The sequence below is a fragment of the Dermacentor silvarum genome, chromosome 8 (genome assembly GCF_013339745.2).
Source record: "Dermacentor silvarum isolate Dsil-2018 chromosome 8, BIME_Dsil_1.4, whole genome shotgun sequence".
NCBI classification, from domain to species: Eukaryota; Metazoa; Arthropoda; class Arachnida; order Ixodida; family Ixodidae; genus Dermacentor; species Dermacentor silvarum.
The window spans coordinates 23,532,929-23,555,173 of NC_051161.1; the positions used below are offsets into that span (position 1 = coordinate 23,532,929).

The window sequence follows — 22,245 nt, forward strand, 5'->3', positions numbered from 1 at the left end:
CAGTTAACAAAACCGGGCCAAGTACATGCTGTCGAAATGAAGTTCATGATAAACTGGTTTGGGAGTGTCAATGCCGCGTTGCCACCTGCCTTTTGGTTTTTTTGCCTTTTATGGCTTACCAAGCTACTTCACTCAGTAAGAGTGGCCATTTTGCTACTGCAGAAGCATAATTTACTAACGCAGCTTAGCTTTATAGGCCTCTTATGGTCCCTTTAAGGGGGGGACCTTACTCTTTAGAGCCGGAAATTGGTCCAAATATCGCGTTCATTTGCTCCAGGTTGGTGTAGAACATTTATTTTTGCTTGGACTCCTGTATCATCCTTGGTTTATTTGGCCTTTGCCACAATCACTATTAACATGTTCTGAAATGTTTTTAGGGGCGAAGCTCCTTAGGGTGTGGGTCTGTCCCTCCTCTGTAGTAGTAGTCGTCGTAGTAGGTAGCCACGTCTACTTTTATGAGAAAAAAAATTCCGAGGGTTGTGGCCATAGCGGAATCGAACCAGGGACCCCTCGCTTCTGAACGCGTGGCGCTAACCACTACGCCACGAAGCGCACATGGACAGACGCACCACGATGGCAATAAATACTCAACATTAACGAAAGACTGCGCGTTTCTAACGCGTTTGTGCTAGCGCGTTAAGGCCCGTGCAAGAAGCTGGTGTAAGACGCTGTGGCCTCTCCGCCTTACCCCCGTATTCATAAACGCTGATGGCGTCGGCAAACGTGGTGCACGTTCCGGCATGTGTAAACGGCTGCGTAAGACGCTGTTGCCTCTCCCCCTTACTAGAGAGTACTGCACGTTTCTAACGCGTTTGTGCTAGCGTCCCCTTAAGCGGGAGATAGTGCAATTATAATGAAAGGCGCTGTTATAAAATAGGAATGACGTCACATATGGCGCGTGTCATTGGTGGAAGTCAATCGTTCGATTTAGTGCGGCGAGACTGGGCGAATTACACGGAAGATTCACGGTTTACCGATGATTCCCTCCGGAGCTTCGCCCACTCATCATCATTCACCCCGTGGATATGCTGTTTTTTTCTCATTTTCTCAAAACAGCATTTTTGGTGTCAGTTTTGGAGCAATGATATCTCTGGTTCTACGTGTCCTATCAACACAATTATTTTTTTTTTTTCAGAAAGGTAGGCATTTGGAGTGCAATAGGCCTATACTAAAACAAATATTACAGAAATTCTCTAAGTAGTAATTTGCCCTGGGTGCTATGGGTTCATATACTTTAAAAGTTTGCCATGGATAAAGGTTTGCTCTCACTTGATATAAAATTGGCCTAGAACACTGTTCTTGCTGTTTTACACTCTTTGTTGGTTCCAGATCATTTTTGTATGCCAATCTTTATTACGCCATATATAGTTTAGTAAATTGCTCACCCCCAAGCAAGTTGTGCAAGAGTCTGAATTTTCTGAAACATTATTTACTCTGAAATAAAACCGAATGTATATCTTCAATTAGCACATTGAAGTACATCGGTTCAGCAAGTTTCATCAAATTTTAACCAGAAATAAAAAATAATTTGACGTGCACAGTCCCCCCCCTCAAGAGGAAGCTTTAGCTTGGGGCTCCTATCTAAATACATGGGAAAGGAGAAATCGTTTTTCTCGGCAGCCAATGCACCAAATTTGAGGTTTGTTGCATTTAAAAGAAGCTAAAATCCAGTGACTGCCAGTTGGAAATTTTTTGTCTAGCTCATCAAGTTTTTAATAAATTGGCAAAAATCGCAAACTTCCAGAAAATAACTATCAAGTTTACAACTCTAACTCAGCAATGAAAAGCGATATCACAATTCTGAAACTGCTCCTAATAGTACATCTAAAGTGGATTTCGCTCTGTGCTATTGCAGAAATAGAAAGCACGGTAGCTTATACTGAAGCTAAATGGTTGTTAAATTGTGGCAGCTAAATTTTAAAGCATGCATATATATGTAGAAAATAATCAGTTCCATTCGGAATAGTAAATCAGTCGAATATGTGAAGCGAGATATTCGCGACTAATGCAGCTAGTCATGTGCATGGCACAATGACATACCCCCTAAATCTACGGCATTTAGTTGGTTTAAACATGTGAAGAGCTCTTGTTGTAAATGTTTGGTATATATATTTTTTTTCTTTCTCGCGGACGTGTGCACACGCTTCTATTGAATCATTCAGTCAGATCATTCTCTTTGGCCATCTGCGTGCCATGAAATGCGGCTCCAGTATCGGCATTCTGTTATGCTGCAAGTAGCGACTTCTTAAAATTTTATCGCTCTTACAATGCAAGGCCTTCGGGATCAGCACGTGCCTTCATTAAGCTTTGAAAGAAGAGTATCGTGCTGCATAGTCGTGTTTCATTCGCCATTCACCCCAGTGCACGATAAGACTACGGACCTTGCTGTAAATTTGTTTTTAGCATAGCAGACACCCAAAGAGAACCAAAGAAAAAAAAAAGTGCATGACTGCGAGGTGAGGTGGGGAGTGCTCATAGATTTCCAAGCATTAAATGCATTTAGCTCCCGTTGTCGACGACCTTCAAAGTGACCTTGAGCCAAAAACCAGAGCCGTTATCTAAACGCGATCATCCAGGCACTCAAACGAGATCATCCAGGCAACCAGTCAAAAGGGTTGGGGGCCAGAAAAATGAGGTTTCTGGCCCCCAACCCTTTTACAGGACCGCATTACATACGCTAGATACTCCCCAAATAAGTTACAAAAAATATTGCTTCCGATTTCTTCCTTCCTAATGTTTGTTCACAATATCACTCAAGCTGTAACTTCTAGTACACTGAAGTTTTGTCATTTTCAATAGCGATGTTCAAAAGGCAAATAGAGAGGTTGCCTGGGCTCTTTTGAATGCCATAAGTCGTGAGCGGTCCGTGACAAGAAAAGTAGCAGCAGACACTGAGCGCGCTGCACTGTTGGGAGAAGAAAAGTGATTAAAGGCGGTGCAAAAGACTCCATATGACAGACAGCAAGACAGGCAGCAAAAGACGCCATATAGTAGTCATTTCATGCTTACATGTACTCTCGACTACGGGAGAGCCAGCATTTTTTTTAATGTAAAATTTACGTCTCCTGTTTGTATTATCTACATAGTAGTATTCAAGGCCACCTTTATTTGCGCTGCTGATGAAGTAAGTCATATACTTTTAACTATGGCAAACATTATTGCCAACTGGCTGCACCTTGGACGCTAACAATCTTTGTAAACAAGTTAGCTTACTGATGTCTGAATTCAGAGGGGATTTTTAACCCGTTCAGACTGTTAAAAAAATCTGGCCAGTTTACTTTTTCATAGAACAGGTCTTGTCGCTATATTCTAAATAAACAATTTGACCGAAACAATAACGAATCCTGGCCTTGGCTCGATATATTTATCGATGAGCGTACTAAGAAGCATCCAGAAGGCCCCAAGCAACTTAGTCCTGTTCTAATATGGCAGTCAGCTCTATTTAATGACAAGGGGCATCATTTATGAACAATCAAAATGTAAACCTCCTAAATCGTGAGATATAATCACCGCAGCGAAGCGATATCATGTGATCCCACTTTCAACACAAGAACGATTGCGCGCGAACGCTTGCAGTGGTGGCCCTCGCTCTAAATAATGGTTCATTCGAACTTTTGATAAAGCATACTTCATAATGTGCAGTACAATGACTGAAACTTGCTAATGTAGCAAATACTGGAATGTCAGCATTGCTATACAGTCGAACCCACTCAAACAATATTGAAATGGCACGAAAATTCTATTGTTATAACCGATAATTGTTGTAACCGGGTTACAAGAAAAACAAAATACAGGGATGGCATAGCTGTTGTGAAAAAACTATAATGGCGGGGAGGCATATGTCCCTCCTGAACACCTTCCTCCATCCTGGCTGCTAGTTTGTGTTGACTTTTAACTGTTAAATTCTGCTTCCTGCGTGCTTCCGATCGTTTGTAACAAGGCACGGCTGTTGGTGTTGCACTGCTATAACAACTTGCAAAACGGGGTCACGGGCGGCAAGTGACATGCGAGCTCTGCCCAGGCATCACTTTGGTGGCCTCAAAAGGGGCCTTTTAAAAAATGCGAGGTTGCCGTGGCAGCCTCTCAGTTTGAGAAGTCCAGAAGAAATGCTTGGGCGAGATCGCCACGAGCATCTCGCCACGGCTTGCACGAGAAAACCTCACGTCCGTCAGCCTTGCTTGCTTTATGCGAAGCTTGGCGACATCCTTCTCCAAGCTATCCAGGTGTTCCACAGTATTTCAGTGGAAGGTCCCCATGCTAAAACGAAGTCCCGCAGGGTCTGAATCATCTGCAGGGCTTCCTGCGAGGACATTGAGGCAGCCTGCCCTGCCACGTCATCGCTGCTATCGTTGCTATCCGATGCAAGCACAATCGCGACGATTGCCTCATCGGTTAAAGCACTTCGTTTCCAAATATATAGCAGTGCGCTTTCTTTTCACCAGCAATGCCGTGCATTGCCAATGATCAGCAGTAGGATCAGCCGTCCTCCATTTCAGTGACGAGTCTAACGAGGCCGAGAAACCACATCGCCAGGAACGACTTCGACGCAACCAGCAAAGATCCAAGCACGTAGAGCCATTGGCAGAACTGCATGGAATGAGGGGCCAGCCGGCCAGCGCGCACTCTTGGTGCCGGAGCGCCATCAAGCTATCAGTGCAGTTGGAGCGGTTCATTCGTGTTTCGTAGGGAGGTGCGGTGTAGAGCTATGGGCGCAGCCCATTAGTTTTCTGAGGGGTGGAAGGGCGACGGGAGAGAGGTGCGCAATGCAGAGAAGGCTGGAAAACAGCGCGGCGAGGTGCGGCGGCTCAAATATCTTATTTTCAAGGATTTCGCATTCCGTTACCTTTCGGCACGGACACCCAGTGGCCTGACTTCATTATATCCGATAATGCGGCCTGGGGGCATTGTAGTAAGCGGGTTATTTCACCATAGAAACATACAAAAGTTGACGGTGCAGCAGCTTCTCATTGTTATAACTAATATATTGTTAAAATCGGTATCGTTTTAAGTGGGTTCGACTGTATAACAATGGTGAAAAAGACTTCATTATTCGAAAACTATTTGAAAAGTTTTCGCTTCAATTCTCTTTTGGCACTATTCGATTCGTACTCTGTTCGGTCTCAGAAATTGCTATTTGCACATACTTGGATGTTAGAGAGCCTTGCTAGATCCTTCACATCCCCAGATGAGGAAGAGGAGGTGCACCCTACCGTGGGTGGGTTGACCCTGCCCACACTTGAGCCCCCACCACCACGTTCCTCATCACCATCACCCACGGCCGAGTTGATGCGAGGTGCCGGCACCACTCCCATCCTGGCGCATATGCCAGAGCCTGGCTTTGGCGATCTGGACACCTCGGAGGAGCCCTGGCCCAGTGAGCCCTTCGAGCCAGCTACTACTGCTGCAACTGCTGCTACCACCAGCAGTGCCGCCTCGTCTGGCTGGCTGGGCTTCGACCAGGGCCGGCCACACGAGACCACGTCCACCGCAGTGTCCAGGCCAGCGATGGCGAAGACAGTTGTATCTGGATCAGCGATGCCTGGCACAGCGATGACCGGTTCGACAATGCCTGGCACAGTAATGCCTGGCACAGCGATGGCCGGTTCGACAATGCCTGGCACAGCGATGGCTGGTTCAGTGATGCCTGGTGCGGCGATTCCCAGTTCGGTGGCGATGCCTGGCACAGCGATTCCCAGTTCTATGGCGATGCCCGGGGCTGCAATGGCAGGTGCTGCGATGCCTGGAACTGTATTGGTTGGCCCTGCAATGGCCAGTCCAGCGATGCCCGCTTCAGCAGTGGGTGCACCATTGCCTGGTGCAGCCATAGTCAAGCCACCAGCCAGGCCGGCTTCGGCCCTGGATGACCTCAACTTTGCCATTCAGCAAGCCATGGGCGGTGTCTCGTCGCCTGCTCACAGTGCAGTCCCATCAGGTGGCGCAGTGTTGCGCTCTGTATCCCTTGGTTGGCATGAAAGCCTTGGTTATATTCTCTTTGGTTGTCGTTTGTTGAGTTTGCATGTTGAGGTTGTTTATATTGGCACATTGTAGTTGTCGGCAGCTTGACACACTCCCTGTACTCATCGTTGCAGGTCTGGACTCATTTGGAGACGTGCTTCAGCCTCGGCCACTTATGAGTGGGCTGGCCAGCCCTGCAACCAGTGCACCCACAGCTTGTGAAGCACCACTAGCAGCCTCAAAGGCTCCAGCTTCGACGGGGGGTGGCCTGCTGAAGGGCGACTTGGATGCTACACTGGCTAGTCTTGCACAAAACCTGGACATCAATGGCCCAAAGCAGGCTGCGGCACGCAAGTAAGTCTACAGTGGGGCTCATGCACAGTTCACCAGCCTTTCTGAGGAGGTTTTTCAATAGTCGGACTTTTGATGCCAGCCTTCTTAATATAACAACCCACTTCACAACTTCCTTCATGCTGAGACAGATGTGCCTGTGATCCTCACTGTCAGTATTGCTTAGCACAGACCTGTAATGTGCTAAGCAATACTGACAACAAAAAGCTGCCAGTGTTAACATCTTTCACCTTGTTAGTGGTTTACAACTGCTTCATGCAGCAGGACACAGCACAGTGAGCGGACAATTGACACTGACTGCATCAAAAACAGCTCTTCTCAGTAAAATGTTTCTACAATGCCTCTGAAACAATTCTGGCTAAATTGGCACAGCTTTGGTCATTTCCTTCCAAAGTACAGAAGGGGGCAATTATGCAAGCTTCAGAACTCTCTATCGTAGTTGTGCTACGTGCTTGTACAGGACTTCAGGCGGAGGCCACCAGTGGGGGTCACCCAAGCCAGCTGGCAAGACCGGTGGCACCAACTGGACTCCAGTTGGTGGAGCGTGGGCTGGCAGTGGCTCCCCTCAGCACCTCTTCCAGCCACAGCCACAACCGGTGAGGCTCCTTTTAAGGTGCTCCACCTGGCAAGACAGTGTAATGTAAAGACCTTGTTTCAATCGTTCACAAAGAGCTCAATGCCTTCTACCAGTGGTTCTCAGCTTTGTCATGGACCCAGTGACCCACTCAGAAACAACCTTGAGTAAGCTTTTTTTTTTTATATATACAAATGCAGTTATTGTTACTTTCTCCAGTTTTTGTAATATCTGTTGCTAGTGTTGCAACTGCAATCTCCTGAGCTGTCTGGTGCTTCACACTGTGATGCAGACGGTACCGGCAGCCCCCGTGGCAGGTGCACAGTGGGGACCCATGGGGGGCACCTTTGGACCCACGCCTCTGGTGCCATTCCGACCTCAAATGGGAGCACAGCCCCCTATGATGACTGCGGCAGCACCCGGCATGTTCGGCGCCCCGGCACCTGCACCGAGCAGCCAGCCTGCTGTCAACGACCCTTTTGGCGCCCTCTGAAGCTTCAGGTATATAAAAGCCTCTGCACCACGTCAATGAAAGTTCATTCAATAGATGTTCCCTTGGACTCCTTCAGCTATGCCAGTGAAGCTGCGTTCCTACAGCTTCTCTGGTATGGCTAAATGTACAGCTTCCCTTTTTTTTCTTTCTTGGAATATGTTGCCCAGTTTAAAAGTAGGGGTGTGTGAATACTCGAATATTTGATTTTGAATTGAATAGTGATTGTTCAAATAATTCAATTCACGAATTGTATATCTAATATTTAGTATTGTGAATTTTCGACATGGCCATACTATTGGCCACACTGTCTAGCCCGTTAGGCCTAATTGGAGCTGTGTCGTGCGAAGTTGCTGTGGGCCTCCCGATTTGAGAACTCTTTACCGTTGGCACCGATAACGACACGGTGCCGTGCCGAGTGATGGGGCACGTCCCCTACTTTTGTCTGTCGCACATATTGGCATTAACTCTTTCCCTACCATTGGGAAAATAGGTGTTTTTGTAGGTTACGCCAGATATTTTTTTCTGAAGGAACTACTGCACTCAATATTTTCTCTAATACATAAACAAAAAGCAAAATGATTGCACCTCACGCAAAGTTTTATTAACGAGATGTGTGTCAAGAAGAGATATAAATTGCCGAAATCAAGATTGTTAAATAAATTTGAACAAAGTTTGTAAAGACATGCTTGTATCGACTAAGAAAAAAATGTAGTGATATATGAGATGTACAAAATATATTGCTGTCTAATAAACATTATCTCCAAAAAAATCCAAATTTTTCATTGAACAAGTATTCTGCTACAAAAATTTAACTGCAAGCGCTACAGTTGGGTGTTCCGGGCTGCAGCCACTGATGTTGTGGGCTGGTTTCGTTCCTCGTCGCTCTCATTATCAAAGTCCGACGAAAAAGTAGCATCCTCAGACTCGCTGCTGCGAGTCCGAGGACAAAATCAGCCGCAGACACAGCAAAGTCACGAGATCTGCAATCTTTAGAAGCACGCGCCACTCGCAGAGGCAGCCATTTTTGCTTTCTACTTTGAGGATCCTGAAACTTTGGAGCACGTTTAAAAATTATCGCCTGGCAGGGAAAAAGTGAACTGCTTAGAAAACAAAAATATAGCTCTCCTCCTTCACGTCCAATAGCTCAGTGTGTCCGTGCGCGATATGGAAGGTCTCAAAAGCAGCGTTTCAAACCATTGACAGTGGATTGACAATGTCCAGTGGGTGCAGTACAGAAAGAGTTGACAAGCTGATGATAACCCACAGAAACAACCCGCCATAAAGATGGAAAAACCCTTGTTTTCTGGAAGAGAACTGGAAAGCAATAGTACTTTCAAGGCAACAGAAGATTGCCATTAAACACAGAAAACCCCATTGGTATTCCGCCGGACAACTTCACTATTCAGCTTCAGAGGGAAAAAGCACTATAAAGTCCAGACATCCTATTAATAAAAAAAATTCACCGATGGTTACGATAATTTCTAATCCGAAATTTGAGCGCAGCTCTAAACGCGTTTGCATTTCGCGATATATTGAGGCATCGCACCGATCACCGCACCGACTGGCAGAGCCGCAATGCGCGATGCTATAAATAGACCGGCCACATAATTGCCCCTTCCCGGCAACTGAAGCTTAAGCAATCGAAATCTTTACCAGGAAATGCTTGTTCGAATATTTGCACAACACTATTGTTAAGCAATGTGATTAGCTTCCTGAGCATGTGCAGCACTGTCTTTGCCTAAATTTGGAAGCATGAAAGTTTGTGTTAAATTTTCTGATATTCAATATTCGATTCAATATTCGGCTTTGTTTTCTTGATTCAATTGAATATTCGATTCGAAATCTCCTTTTCAGTATTTGCACGGCCCTATTTAAAAGCAACATAGAGTGCCTTTATGCTGTATTTTTGGTGTTCAGCATTGACACATCCATTTAACTTCTTACGATAACCATGCCTTTGTGGCGAAATGAGTGCCATTGTGCATCTGCGTTCACTGGTAACTGTGTGAAACGCATTTCAGCGGAGATTGCAGTGAAGTGATCGTCTATAGTTTTTTTTCATACAAAGCAGAAAATGCTACAATGGCTAGCTAGACTTCTCGCTGCTCGCATTCACAACCAAAGAAATAGCATCATGTATGAAAGAAAGATGTAGGTATGCGTAATGTAATTCAATGTAACATTGTCCCATGCGGACAATGTTACATTGTCATATTTTGCAATCTGTCGCAAAATATGATGTAACTATTTTATAGAACGCATCGCAGATCTGAGCCATTTACCAACCACCGAATAAGCAGAGCGGCACGTCTCTGCAACCGACGTAGTACACCACATACGGGAAGCACAGAGGTACACAAATTTGTAATTTGGCGTGACCATTCATTCACAAGTTGTAGTTGTAACATATGAAGTAGTAATTCTGGAGAAGGCCATTGCAGATCAAAAACAACTGCACTTCTACAACTTGCACTGCTTGCACAGTTTGCACTGCGTTGCTTCCCAAGTATGTAAGGGAGTATGAGTAGGGTCCTTTGTATTCATGTTTTATTTTAATTTTTTAAATCTGGGGGGTAACAATAGGGTCTTAATCTTAGAGGAAAACCGGGGAGAAATTGGGTGGTTCGTAGTCTGGCAGAAATACTGAGAAGTAGGAGGTTTTGTTGTTTGGCTGCCCTAAGTCCAGGATGTTTCTGGCAACCTTTACGAACAGTTAACACAGTGGTGTTCTTTTGGACACAAAACATTTTATTTAAAGAAGCGAAATCTTTCACTGAAATATGTAACGGCGATGAGAGCTGCTTGCAAATCTCGTGATGAATTCATTTTTACAAATTGTTGTAGGGCATTATTATTACACTTATGAGAAACGGCATCAGTAAAAACAACAAATTGAGATAGGTTTTACAATCCCTACTTTACTTTTTTCTCTGCACTTTTTTAGTGCAGAGAAAAAATAGGATGTCTGTGTGCACTACTTTTTGTGCACTACTTGCAAAAAGTAGTGCACACAGGCATCCTTCACAGGAGGTGAGATGCTTTTCCTTGTCTTACAAGCTCATGCTGATGTATATCAAGTGCATATTGAGCATTGTGTTCATAGACGTGTCGAGCCTGTCGTCCTTCACTGTTGTTATTTTGTTTTACTGGTTCCCATTATGTGCTCTTGCAACAAAATTAATTAAATACCGACTAGATGAATTGCCCATGCTTGAAAGTAATGTAGTTCGGTAAACATCCTCTCATCACAGCTGCCATTCGCACTGCAGAGCGACGTTACCGCTGCGTTAATTTGCTTGCTAGAGCATTACTTATATGCATGCAGCATACCAGAAATGCGATGCAGTGTGCCATTGTCATATTCATGTAAACGTGGGTACTAAAACAGCAACAAGCTTTCTCCACTCAATGCTGCCAGCCTCTGAATATATTTTTATATACGGCAGTTGAGGTATAGAGAAAATGAGGCATATACCATAACCATATAAATATTTATAATATATCCAGACCACTTGCTCACAAAGGGTAGGCAGCATTCATTAGTTCTGGGACACATTTATTTATTAATACTTTTTACTACAGGGAAAATTCAGAAAGAAATCGGGTTTAGCCCAATTTTCATAAATTTTGTTCGGTGTGTAAACATTGAGAATTACCGGGTTTTACCTGAAAACTAAGGATCTTGAGTATAAGTGACCTGAATTTCACATGTGCTGATTCTAGAAAGGTACTCTTTTATGGATTAATTTGAAACCGTGGAGTACTGAAAGAAGTTTTAAGATTGTACGAATATTCTATTTAATGTTGCTGCATCACTTTCATCCTGTCCAAATCTTCCGTTGACACTCCTCACGAACACGAACCTAATTGAAGTAGACGTCGATGGTGTTCCGTTGACGGCTTTGGTTGATACTGGAGCCCAAGTGTCCATAATGAGCTCTAACTATAATGAGCAACACCAACGCCTGCATTCTGTTTTCCCACTGCTCCATGTCACAGCCGAGCAGCGCCATGACTCGTCCTTCGCGTAACATTATGCTATTCAATATTCGCTTCGGCTCGAGTTTCAGCATTAGAAATTTAGAAGTTTTCGAAATATTCTAAACTAATTAATGTACATATTTTTTTCATGTACAAGATGCACCACCAATTACAACACCTCGGAAATAACTGCATACGACCAAATAATTTTCATTCACCCAAAAAGCGAAGCATTGATTGCGATAGAAAATTATTAGACAGCTATATGAAGTAAGGTTAGTACTTTTATTGGCCATTTAAACTCATGTAAACATACGTTTACTAACTAAATTGTTGTCATGCATGCACTGGTACACATGAACATATCTCACTTAATGAGTGCGGACACTTGCTGTCAGAACGCTGCCGTGATGAAGAGCGGTAGCAGCAGCGAGCGAATTCCCCTCCGTGCTGCCTCTAACGCAAACAAGATGCACAAGAACACAGTGCACATGAATGCATCAGCCATCTCGGGTCGCCTTGTCTTTGCAACCATCGAAGATTACCTCCCAAATTGCGACTGCACTGCCCCATGCGCAGCCGCAGCTGTAGAAGACATGCCCCCTTCCCCCCACCCTCATCTTCCTCCTTGCATGCTTTTCCTCAGAACTGGAGCATACAGGACGCAGCCACAATCTTATTATTTCCACGATCTTATTACCATTTCACTCTGCACATTTAGCATACACAGGGTAAGCTTCGTCCTCTGCTGTCACTTCTCTAGGAATCCACTGTACTTTTCTGGCCTTCTCTTATCCTATAGTCCAATCTTCCAGTGAGATGCTCACAGTGCAGTGGCAACCACTGCATCGACCCACATGTCTCTGATATCACGTGACCACAAGTCCCCATTTTCACGGCGCGGTGATCTCTGGTCAACAGCCAGCAGTCTCGTTTTGAATTCATCGCACTGAAGACAATACAGTATAGACCTCTTATAACGTAACCGTTTATAGTGCAGAACTGGCTACAACGCGGCCTTTTCCGACTCCCGTTTACCCTCCCATAGAACTCCATGTATACGCATACCGCTTACAGTGCAGCCCCGCTACCGCGCGTACCAAGTAAAAACAAAACTACTGTTCGCCGCAACCGCTGCGGAGAAAACCGCGGCCGCTATCGACGCGATCGTGGATAGCGGCCGCGGTTTTCTCCGCAGCGGTTGCGGCGAACAGTAGTTTTGATTTTACTCGGTACGCGCGTTGGCCGCATGTGTAAAAAAACTGCGTAGTCGCCATCGATGATTGCATAGATAGTGACCACGGTTTCAACTGCAGTTGTTGCAGCGAATGGTAGTTAATTCGTCCAGACTCGGTGCGTGCGTCGGGCGCGTGCCTTCAGCACCGCAAAGTCGCCTTTCATAATCGTGTTGATAGCGGTCACTGTTTTTTACGCAGCGGTTGCGGCAAACAGTTGTTTCGTTTTGACTCGGTGCAAAGTTGTCGAGCTTGAAGAGCACCGGCTACATCGCAATTATGTTTTCGCCAGCTCACTGTCGAAAACGTAATGGCAATGTGCGCGCGATAATACAAAGCATGTCTACATGCTTGGTCTACATGTTTTGCATACGTGCAGAGCTTGAAAATCGTTGTTTTGGTTATAGTGCGGTACCGCTTATAGTGCAGATACTGTATTCGCGACTCCGGCGATTTACATTATAAGCGGTCTACACTGTACAATTCATTGTTTGCTGCGCAATTGGGGAATTGAAGCCTCAGTTGTCAGCTATCCAAGTAAGCAAAAAAGATAATATTGTTTTGTCAGTACTCCTTTAAAATATATGTAGTTTTACTGGAGATGCAACGTAAGATACTCTTATCTCCTGTGCATAGAATCCTTTAGCTTCTTTCCTTTCTATTTCTTGCAAACCTTTGCAGAGCACTAAACCTTACAGGTAAGCCATGCCTTCAAGGCAGCAATGGTAAGGCTGTCTGACTACAGTTGCTTTGTGGATCGAGTCTTCGCTTATTTTGCTGAAACACGCCGCTGTTGATTGTTGAGTCACTATGTGAGACAACAGTACTTGCTATCCTCATTAATTTCATCTATTAGACATATGAAATACTATTCCCTATTGGAGTTTGTTTACTACACTGTCATCGTTGAATTTTGCCCCTGTCATGTAAAAGTTCTGTGTGAACTTTTGACTGAATTGCAGCAACTTACATCCCCCCATTGCACTGAATGCCTTTAGACACTGTGGCCCCTGATGTTACTGATCCTGTTCATGAAGGCACTATCTTTTATGTGATGACAAACAATTCTTTGCAATGGGAAACCAAATTGCACTGTTAAGTCAATTAATTAGCACACACTGCTATGGCATTCTGCTTCTAAGCAGGAGGTCAGGGATTTCATTCCTGTCCACTTGCAGCCGCATTTCTATGGCAGCAAAATACGAAAACACTTGTGTACTTAAATTTAAAAAACGCAGCTGTTCAGAATTAATCCAGACAGAGCTTGCCATTACACTGCCTCTCATAGCTCCTGTGTTGTTTTGTGTCGTTCAACACCCGTGAATCAAGGTCAATGTGAATCTGTGTACCATCTCCTGTCAACGTTTCATTTGTTCACGATAATGAGCAAATGGTCTGCAACATGTGAAACGAAGGCTTGACCAACTTGTTCACTTGCATTGTGCTTTCTACTTTGTTTCCTTCCTTGGTTAGGGTTATCAACATAAGCTTGCACTGTGCGCAGGTGCGGACCCCCCCGGCCCGAGAGGAGCGACAGACGGCTAGTCCCCGCAGTATTCCCTCCCCCCAGAGGTTATTTATGTGTGAGAGAGGGCGCGTGTTTGCGCAGGAGGCTGCGGAGTGTTTGTGCATGCTGTACATTTTGTTTCTGCACATGCCCCCCGTGCTGGCCAGAGATGACACATTCCACAGTGTTGCTCTCCCTGGACCCGTGGAGCAGCCCAGCTTTAGGAGTCCTCCCCTCCGGCTGTTTAGCAAGCTAGGCCACCCCCCCTGCTGTGATGTACTTGTGGAGCATGCCAAAATAAATTTGTTGCCTTATTACAGCACCAGGCTCTTCCTTCCTTGGTTGCAGTGCACTTCTCATCCGTGGTGTGCACTGGAAAAGAGAAATTTGCCTCCGCAGTCTGCACCGCCCCCTCTCACAGCACACAAGAGAGGGTCACAAGTGTCATTTAAAGGGATACCAAAGGCAAATATTGAGTCGAGCAAAATGACAGTCTTTTACTTCAATTGACAAAATGATGCGAGCAAAGGACTGGATTGATGCTGACGCTTTGAACATCTAGTACCAGATCCTGCAACATGTCCCGTTTTCAACTGATGAATTGTAGTAGATTATTGGCAATAAAGAAAGGCTCATTGCAATGCCTTTAAATGTGAAAAATGCAGTGTTCCAGACTGATTGGGAATTCCTAGAGAACTTGTTGATGCTATTGCTTCATGCTGTTCTATTGGCAGTTTCTACAAGAAGGTTGCACAACCTCTGTGCATGATTAAATTGAAACAGGCAGTAGCACCGGACAGAGAATGACCTCTGGAATCACCGGTGCAACTATGCAAGCTATCCATTTGATCATGAACGACATTTGTGAATGACCTGTTTGATCATGAACGATATAGTCTGTGACCACTTTGTTCACAATTTTCTGTGCAACTGAATCTCTTGGCATAAAACAAATGTTGTGAAGTTACTAGAATGTATTGTCATTTCAGGTTGATTCAATGTTTGCGTATAGTGTCCCCTTAATGATAGACAGTGCATTGTTGTGGGCAGGCTGCCACCATTCATGCCTAGCTGTTTTGTTAATAGCATAGAACTTTTGAGTGCCTAATAAAGACTCGAGCTGTTGAACACCAATGCTGTGTCAATTCATCTGCTTTTGTTGCATTGGCTACTGTACACATTGCACTCTGGCAGATATAATGAGTTTAATGAAGGCCAGGTATTTCCTGTGTGATTGAAGAGAATTAATGCCTGCAAACATTTGTATAAGGAATTCTAAAGTGCAGTGGTATGCTAAGTTTCCTGGCTACATGCAAATTTCTCTGCCACTGATGCAGTGCACCTAACAAAAACATTTCCAAAAATGTTTCCAGCATGCAATTCTGCTGATGAGCAGATAGTTGTGGATTAAATTCCCTGCCACAGGGGCCACATTTTGATAGGGGCAGAAAGCAGAAATGCTCATGTACTGAGCATTACATAGATGGTGAAAATTTGTAGACAACCACTACAGTGCATCTCCATAGCACTGTTTCTTTGAAACAAACCCACTTGTCACTCTTCACCATATGTATTTCCTTGTTGCTTGCTTGCTAATTTGTCCATCAGGTCTTGTGCTAGAGAGACAGGAAGTCCCTTACTAAAAGTAGGGCTGTGCAAATATTCAAAATTTCTCAAATAATTGGAATAGTCTGCTACTCATTTCTAGAAATTGCTATTCAAGATGGCGGAAAATTCACTTCTGTTCAAATACAAGGGATGAGATTTATTGGAGTCTCGAGGAACAGTGAACGATGCAAGCGAGGTATTCCGAACGGTTCTACCACAGTAGAGCTGAGGTAGTTGCGCAGGGGCATCGGCTACTGGGTGAACGCACTCGGCAGACCACTTCTCAATAATTGCCATTCATTGACTAAAAATCCCTTGCATTTAGGCAGCCTGTATATGAATTTGTTGTCTTGTTTAGGCAAAGTAATTTATTATTCGGCCAGTCGTGCTAAGTTTGCATCTCTTTAAACGATGTGCGATACTATATCACTTTTTCCCAACAAACACAACATGCTACGTGCAGTTCATTTGTTTGTAATTGTGCGCCAGATAACTGAATGCAGTTTCCAACTTACAAGCTCCTCAGCTGACCAGTCTTCCACTTGCAAAAGGCATTACATGCATGTATCAAATGTAAATAAGGCTTTTACCAAACAGATTTGGTGCAGACTAAATCTGTAGCACCAAATCTGTAGCGCATGTCACACCAGGCATAAATTCGAGTTCTGCTTGGTACAGGCTACCATGGTTGAGTTAGGAGGGAGAAAAAGACCCTAGACCTTCATCACGATTGTATAAAACATAGCTTGGAATAGTTCACCCGTAGGTGGCAGAAGTATTGTCTCATGCGCAGCAACTGCATTCAAACAAAAGCATTGTAAAGGTGCATTTAGCACCACTCAAAATGGCACTAGAGTTTTAATATTTTTTTTTCAGGACGATGGTTCCAGAGAGAGAAAACGTGCTGAAAGGAAACTGCTTTGCTCGAGAGGAAGCTATTCCGTAAGCGCTCCTATCTGAATAAATGGAAACAAATAATTTTTCTCAGCATCCACAGCAGTAAAGTTGATAAGGTTTATTGCACATAAAAGAAAAAGCTAAATCTACTGGCTGTAAGAAGTAGATTTTTAATTTTTCAATATTTCTTTTACAAAAATTCTAAAAAATTTCGAAAATTTTGGGAAACTGAATTTACAGCACCAACTCTGCAAAAAAATCTATCACAATTGCGCACGTATTGGGACGTCTAAAGAGGTCAAATTGATTATACACTACTCTGAAATATACCAGTAGTTTGTGAGTAGGACTATTGAAAAAGCTTCCTAAACTTTATAACAATTTCATGAAAGATTTCAACAGTTCCATCATATTTGTCAGCTTCACACAGATGCAGCTCGCAGAACTGCAATATCTGTTTCTGTACTGAGTTATGGATTTGTAAGATTTGTAAACTTCGTACTTCAGTATTTTTAAGGTTGCCATTTTGAAGCTTTTTTTTTTTTAATTTGAGGCCATAAATAAAAGCTTTTGCTTCCTATAGTCAGTAGAATTCAGCCTTCTCTCCTTAAAGGCAACAAATTTAATTCATATCTTCAGTGGTTGCCTAATGAGAGAATGTTTGTGCTTCACATGTACTATTTGAATAGGGCAATCAGAGATTGTCAAACTTCCTCTTAATATGCTTCAATGAGACCTTGTTGGAAAAGGATTTGTCAATCTTTTTCATCTTAGATGTAGCAACACTGGAAGCACATATACTAGTGTTGGATATTAAAGCGAAAGCCTTAGGTGTCTATGTTGGCACTGCCCTACGCGAAACTGCACCGTGACAAAAAATGGTCGACGCTGCAAAAAAATGCTCGGATTGACGTCACATTTCTCGGGGAAGTTCCTGTAAACTGTGAATTAGTGCCTTTGAAAAGAAAATTTGGTACATTTCGGTCTGGGTGGGAATCGAACTCGGGCGTCCGGGTTGCGAGACGAGCACACTTCCCTGAAGCCGCAGCTGCTCCACGGTTGTGGCTTACTAAAGGTGTGCCTAGTGCGTGTGTAATTACACACATTATGTCGCAGCCATGTCACTGACTAAAAGTGTGGCCTAGTGCGTGCATTAACATGTTGCACTTGGGTACTACGTTACGAGTTCATATAGTGGCGTTCAGGAGGATCGCCTTAGTGCCACACGTGTACTTCCTATTGCAGCTCGTTGTCTTGCATGAACGCTGATTGTATAACTTAATAATGCATTACCAATATGTCTTGCAAGGAATGCTAACCCTGATTGCATACCTTCATGTATTACCAAATGTGCAGCAGGATTTCACCTTCTTGTGTTACAAAAACTTTTTAATTAGGGGTCAGTTTATTAGTTTATGTTTATGGTTTATGTTTATGAGCTTATAAATGATGTTAGAATAATGAAGTTTTCAAATCGAATATGAATATTCAAGAAAATGCCCACCAAATAAGGACTATTTTCTCGTTTTTAAAGCAACACGAAATATATAGTTTGCGTGGAGTCTGCTCAATAAAAAAAAACAAAAAACAATTCCGCTTACAATTACATGCTCATAATACTGTTCACAATTAGACATCCTGGCAACTGAGGAGCTTATAAATCATGAGCAGTCAGTTTCAATCATCCGGGGCACCACGGTAATTGCAGTAATGAAACAAGGAAACAGCACATTACTAAATGCATGTACAATATTGTGTTCACTATCCCTTTAAAAATGCACATTGTTTTAAAGGGATGCAAATATGGCGAGAATGGCCAAATAATAAATCAGAACAAATTCATACACAGGCTGCCTAAATGTGAACCATTCTAAGTGAATGACAGGAAATTATTGAGGAGAAGTCATCTGCTCATGCATTCACTCGGAAACTGGTCCCTCTGTGCAACGACCACAGCTATCCTGCAACAGAATCATTCAGTCCTAACACCCATCGTTCCGTCTCCCTCAAGACTGCAATAATTGTTACTATCTCTTATATATTTGGAAACTTTGAATAATGAATTCTCAAATCTAATATGAATCGAATAGCAGGGACTAGGGTATTCGATTGATATTCAAAGTTTTTAGTATTTGCACACCCCTAGCATTTATGTAAGATTGAGTGCAATCGCGTCTTTGCTGCAACGTTTCAGTAGCTGTGGTAGCTCAGCGTACTGCTGAACACGAGTTCTTAGGTTTGATTCCTATGGGAGCAGAATGCGCAAAAATGCTCACATACCTAGTGCTTGTCAAAAAACCCTAGGTGGTCGAAATTAACCAGTAGTCCTCCAGTACAGCATCTCTTATAGCCATAGTGTTGCTTTCGGGCATTAAGTGATCTGAATCGTTAATCACCAACCACACAATGCAGAGGTACGTCACTAACTCTTGTCTCGCAGTCGACAAAAGAGCGTTTTACTTGTTGTAGCAAGCTGTACTGTTTGCACGGGTTCGTGAAGCCTCTTTTGTGTCGTGTTCCTCCAAGAGATCCGATCATGCAAATTGCAATTGAAAGTTTTACTTGGTGCTTGCAATGGTTTGTATCAGACATACACTAACCAGTGTTTGCGCTGCCTTATGTATAATTGGATATATGTCGCACAAGGGGCATCATATAAGATGAAAAACCTTCATGCATGTTGCATGTGTAATGTAAAAAACAAGCAAAAGGCAGAAATGGTGCAAAAATGCCAAGGCGCCCAAGTATATCTGCACCTTGCTAGAGCAAGTTCATCAACATGCAACTGAGGCTGCTAGTGTAACCAACACTTCTTAATTAATATTGAATTTTATTAGCAGTAATCAATTAAAACACATCAAATGAGAATATTATTTTTTTAATGCTGGGCAGATGGTTCATAGACAAGTGATTGGTTTGTTGGCCAATCACTTGGTCATTAGTATCATCAAATGAAAACTGCTTTTTCCTTTTCCTATTCCTGTCAGTGCTTACATTCCTTCCGTGACAAACACATACATGAAGTCTGCTAAAACTGGCACAATATCCTGGCACAGTTAAACATTTACACAGGTCATCTTAATGAAATGATAACAATTTAGAACTAACACAATGGCTTTACATACAAATGAAACAGTTCGTATTGCTAACACTTGTATATTTCCCTAGCATCGATTTAAACATTTAGGCAAATTAACTTTCTATTCACTTCATCACAGAGGGTTCAAACAGAAAATTTCAGGCAGAATTCAGAAACACAAATTGTTTCGACAAGTTTACAATGTGAATTACTCTTCTTTGGTTAGTCTAGAAAAGTAAATAGTTCACATGCACTGTATGTGCCAACTAGCATTTCAGACAAGCTGGAACATTCATTGTTATTTGTTACACACTTTTACTCTACAGCTAAAATAAAGAAAAGACGTTCATTGTAACAAATCCGTCAACTTGACCAGATAACAAAGTAAACACGACTACAGGCAGAAGCACAAATGTGACATCTATATATCAGCTCGCCCGAGATTTGGTCTGACGAGATTAGTAAAGCTGCACCCGTCACCTTTTGTAGGCAGGTTCACAGTGTGATTTGATTCTATGTGCATAAGGTCCCTGTTATAATAAAGGTGGCAAGCCACTGAATGCAGTTTCGCATAGAAGGGACTGAAGATGGCACTTGATGCAAAATGCACTTATTAACATACTTCACAAAACTCCGTGCACTGCGTTCATGGTGGTAATTATGAAAAGACACAATGTTTAGCAGTTCTGCGAAACACAGCTGCGTGGAAGTTGGCCGCAAAACATATTGCACTATACATAAACAAGAGCACGCTATATCCTGCTGTGCTGCATGTCTTCGACGGGCACCCGTGTCTTCTGGAAGTAGTTTGCGGGATCACTCATTTTGTCAGTTCACTGTAACAGTTATCACACACTCTGACGGGCTTTCTGGATGAGGCCGTGGCTGCACTTTTTGCTGAGCACTCATTGCAGAAGATGTTTCCGCAGTTTCGGCAGTGGTGCTGCAAGATGCGGTACACAGGTAAAAGTGATCAGTCAATGGGACACAATGCGCTAGCCTGTTTGCAACATCAAAAAGCCAGTTCATATGTATGTCAGTTTAATAAGACCTAACCCTGGCCCGGACCATACGGTATCCAACTTTTGATAAATTGAACATCTCGAGTTTCTAGAGTTCAAATTTAGTCCCAACAACATTTCAAACATCCTTGGAGCAGTGAATGGTATGCTGAAGATTCTCTTCGTACTGTCAAAACAGGAAGGTGGCCATGAAATGACCATATTCTTTTGTAAACCGTAGGGAGCAGTTACCTCTTTTGATAGAGTACACCACAAACCTTTCGGATGGTGACGGTGAAGAGCTTCTCGCCACCCCGTACAGTGAGTAACTTGTGAGTCATCAGCCCACTTCCGACCTTGGTGCTTGGCGTTGTCCATCTGCAAGGGACATAGTAGATGTCAGTTTTGAACATAAGCCCTCTCTGTGCAGACACCTGGGGCAGCATTCTGAGGTGATCACTTTCAGAGATATTGTCACTTTCATGAGATTTCCCGTGACTCAACACTGGATGGGCGTCGGCGAATACGGTCAACAGCGTTCCTGGCACTGTACACATAAGCGAGCTAAGCGATAGCGCCAGAAACACTTTCAGCTGTATACGCCAATACGTCCTGTGCTGAGTTACGTGAAATCTCACGAAAGTGATGGTATCTCTAAACGTGATTGCCCAAGAATCCCGTACCCTCGGAAATAACAGTCCTCTAAGGTGCATGAGACATATAGCAAGCCACCCTGGCCACCAACATTCTCGTCTAGTGGTTCTCTGATAATCTTTTTGTCATCAAACATAATATGAAAAAGAATATTTGCAAGCTTGTGATACCGTACTGTTAACATCAAAGGGCTCGCCATCTGCAAAGAAATTTAATTTTTGTGTGATGTCTCAACAACAACAGTTTTAGTCACGAGTCATGTATACCCACTGCTCTTATTTACATAACAGTTGGTGGAAAGGTGCTCAGTTGCAAACGTGCTGTATTTGCACAAGTATAACACAATCCTTTTTTGCGAAGTCGCTTCTTCTCCATGAAAGGCGCTGCTTTGGTATCAGAACCATGTTCAGAATATAATGCGAGATTCCTGCCTACCTCCCTTCACCCTCAATATGCAGCGAGTTCAACAGCCAGGCAACTGAGCTGCACAGAAAAGCCAACCTCTCAATTTCTTGGCACACAGACAAAGTGTGTTGCGCATCCGTTCATATTATGCCATGCGTAGTATGTACACTTGCCTGCAAAAGTTTGCGAACTGAGAGATCTGAGAGAATGTCGAATATCTCCACGGCCTCAGAACATAGCCTGGCATTCAGACTTCCAGCCTGTACTAGTGTATGCGAAACAACATGGTGTTCTCCGTTTTACTAGCTATGGTTGCAAACTGCTAGATTCAATGTTTTTCTTACCCACGATCCATAAACTTTTGCAGCCGAATGTAAATATTATTACTGCATATTCACACTAAACAAAACCTGTTTAATTGTTTAGAAAATATTTTATTCTACAATTATGACAGGTAAAAACATTAAATTTATGGCTTGGACCTAATTGAGTGCTCTGGAATTGG

At 43.4% G+C, this 22,245-nt stretch overlaps 1 protein-coding gene and 1 long non-coding RNA gene across 9 annotated transcripts in view; one reads left to right on the forward strand and one right to left on the reverse strand.

Moving 5' to 3' along the window:
- LOC119460802 (phosphatidylinositol-binding clathrin assembly protein LAP-like) overlaps positions 1 to 22,245 on the forward strand; it is a 56,593-nt gene that overhangs the window by 21,469 nt on the left and 12,879 nt on the right. For 4 of the 8 annotated variants that reach the window (XM_037721892.2, XM_037721894.2, XM_037721893.2 and 1 more), the window contains 5 exons: positions 5,186 to 5,932; positions 6,090 to 6,309; positions 6,767 to 6,902; positions 7,173 to 7,381; positions 14,094 to 14,415. In XM_037721892.2, the coding sequence (XP_037577820.1) occupies positions 5,186 to 5,932; positions 6,090 to 6,309; positions 6,767 to 6,902; positions 7,173 to 7,373 (1,304 nt within the window). In that variant the 3' untranslated portion in view covers positions 7,374 to 7,381; positions 14,094 to 14,415. Of the gene's footprint in view, positions 1 to 5,185; positions 5,933 to 6,089; positions 6,310 to 6,766; positions 6,903 to 7,172; positions 7,382 to 14,093; positions 14,416 to 22,245 lie in introns of those variants that run through there. The other 4 variants (XM_037721896.2, XM_037721897.2, XM_049671964.1 and 1 more) reach the window with 3 other exon arrangements.
- The window catches only part of LOC125947375 (uncharacterized), a 23,920-nt gene continuing 2,734 nt past the window's right edge, over positions 1,060 to 22,245 (reverse strand). The window contains exon 2 of the long non-coding RNA XR_007468251.1: positions 1,060 to 3,856. This is a non-coding gene — a long non-coding RNA (uncharacterized LOC125947375). The remainder of the gene's footprint in view (positions 3,857 to 22,245) is intronic.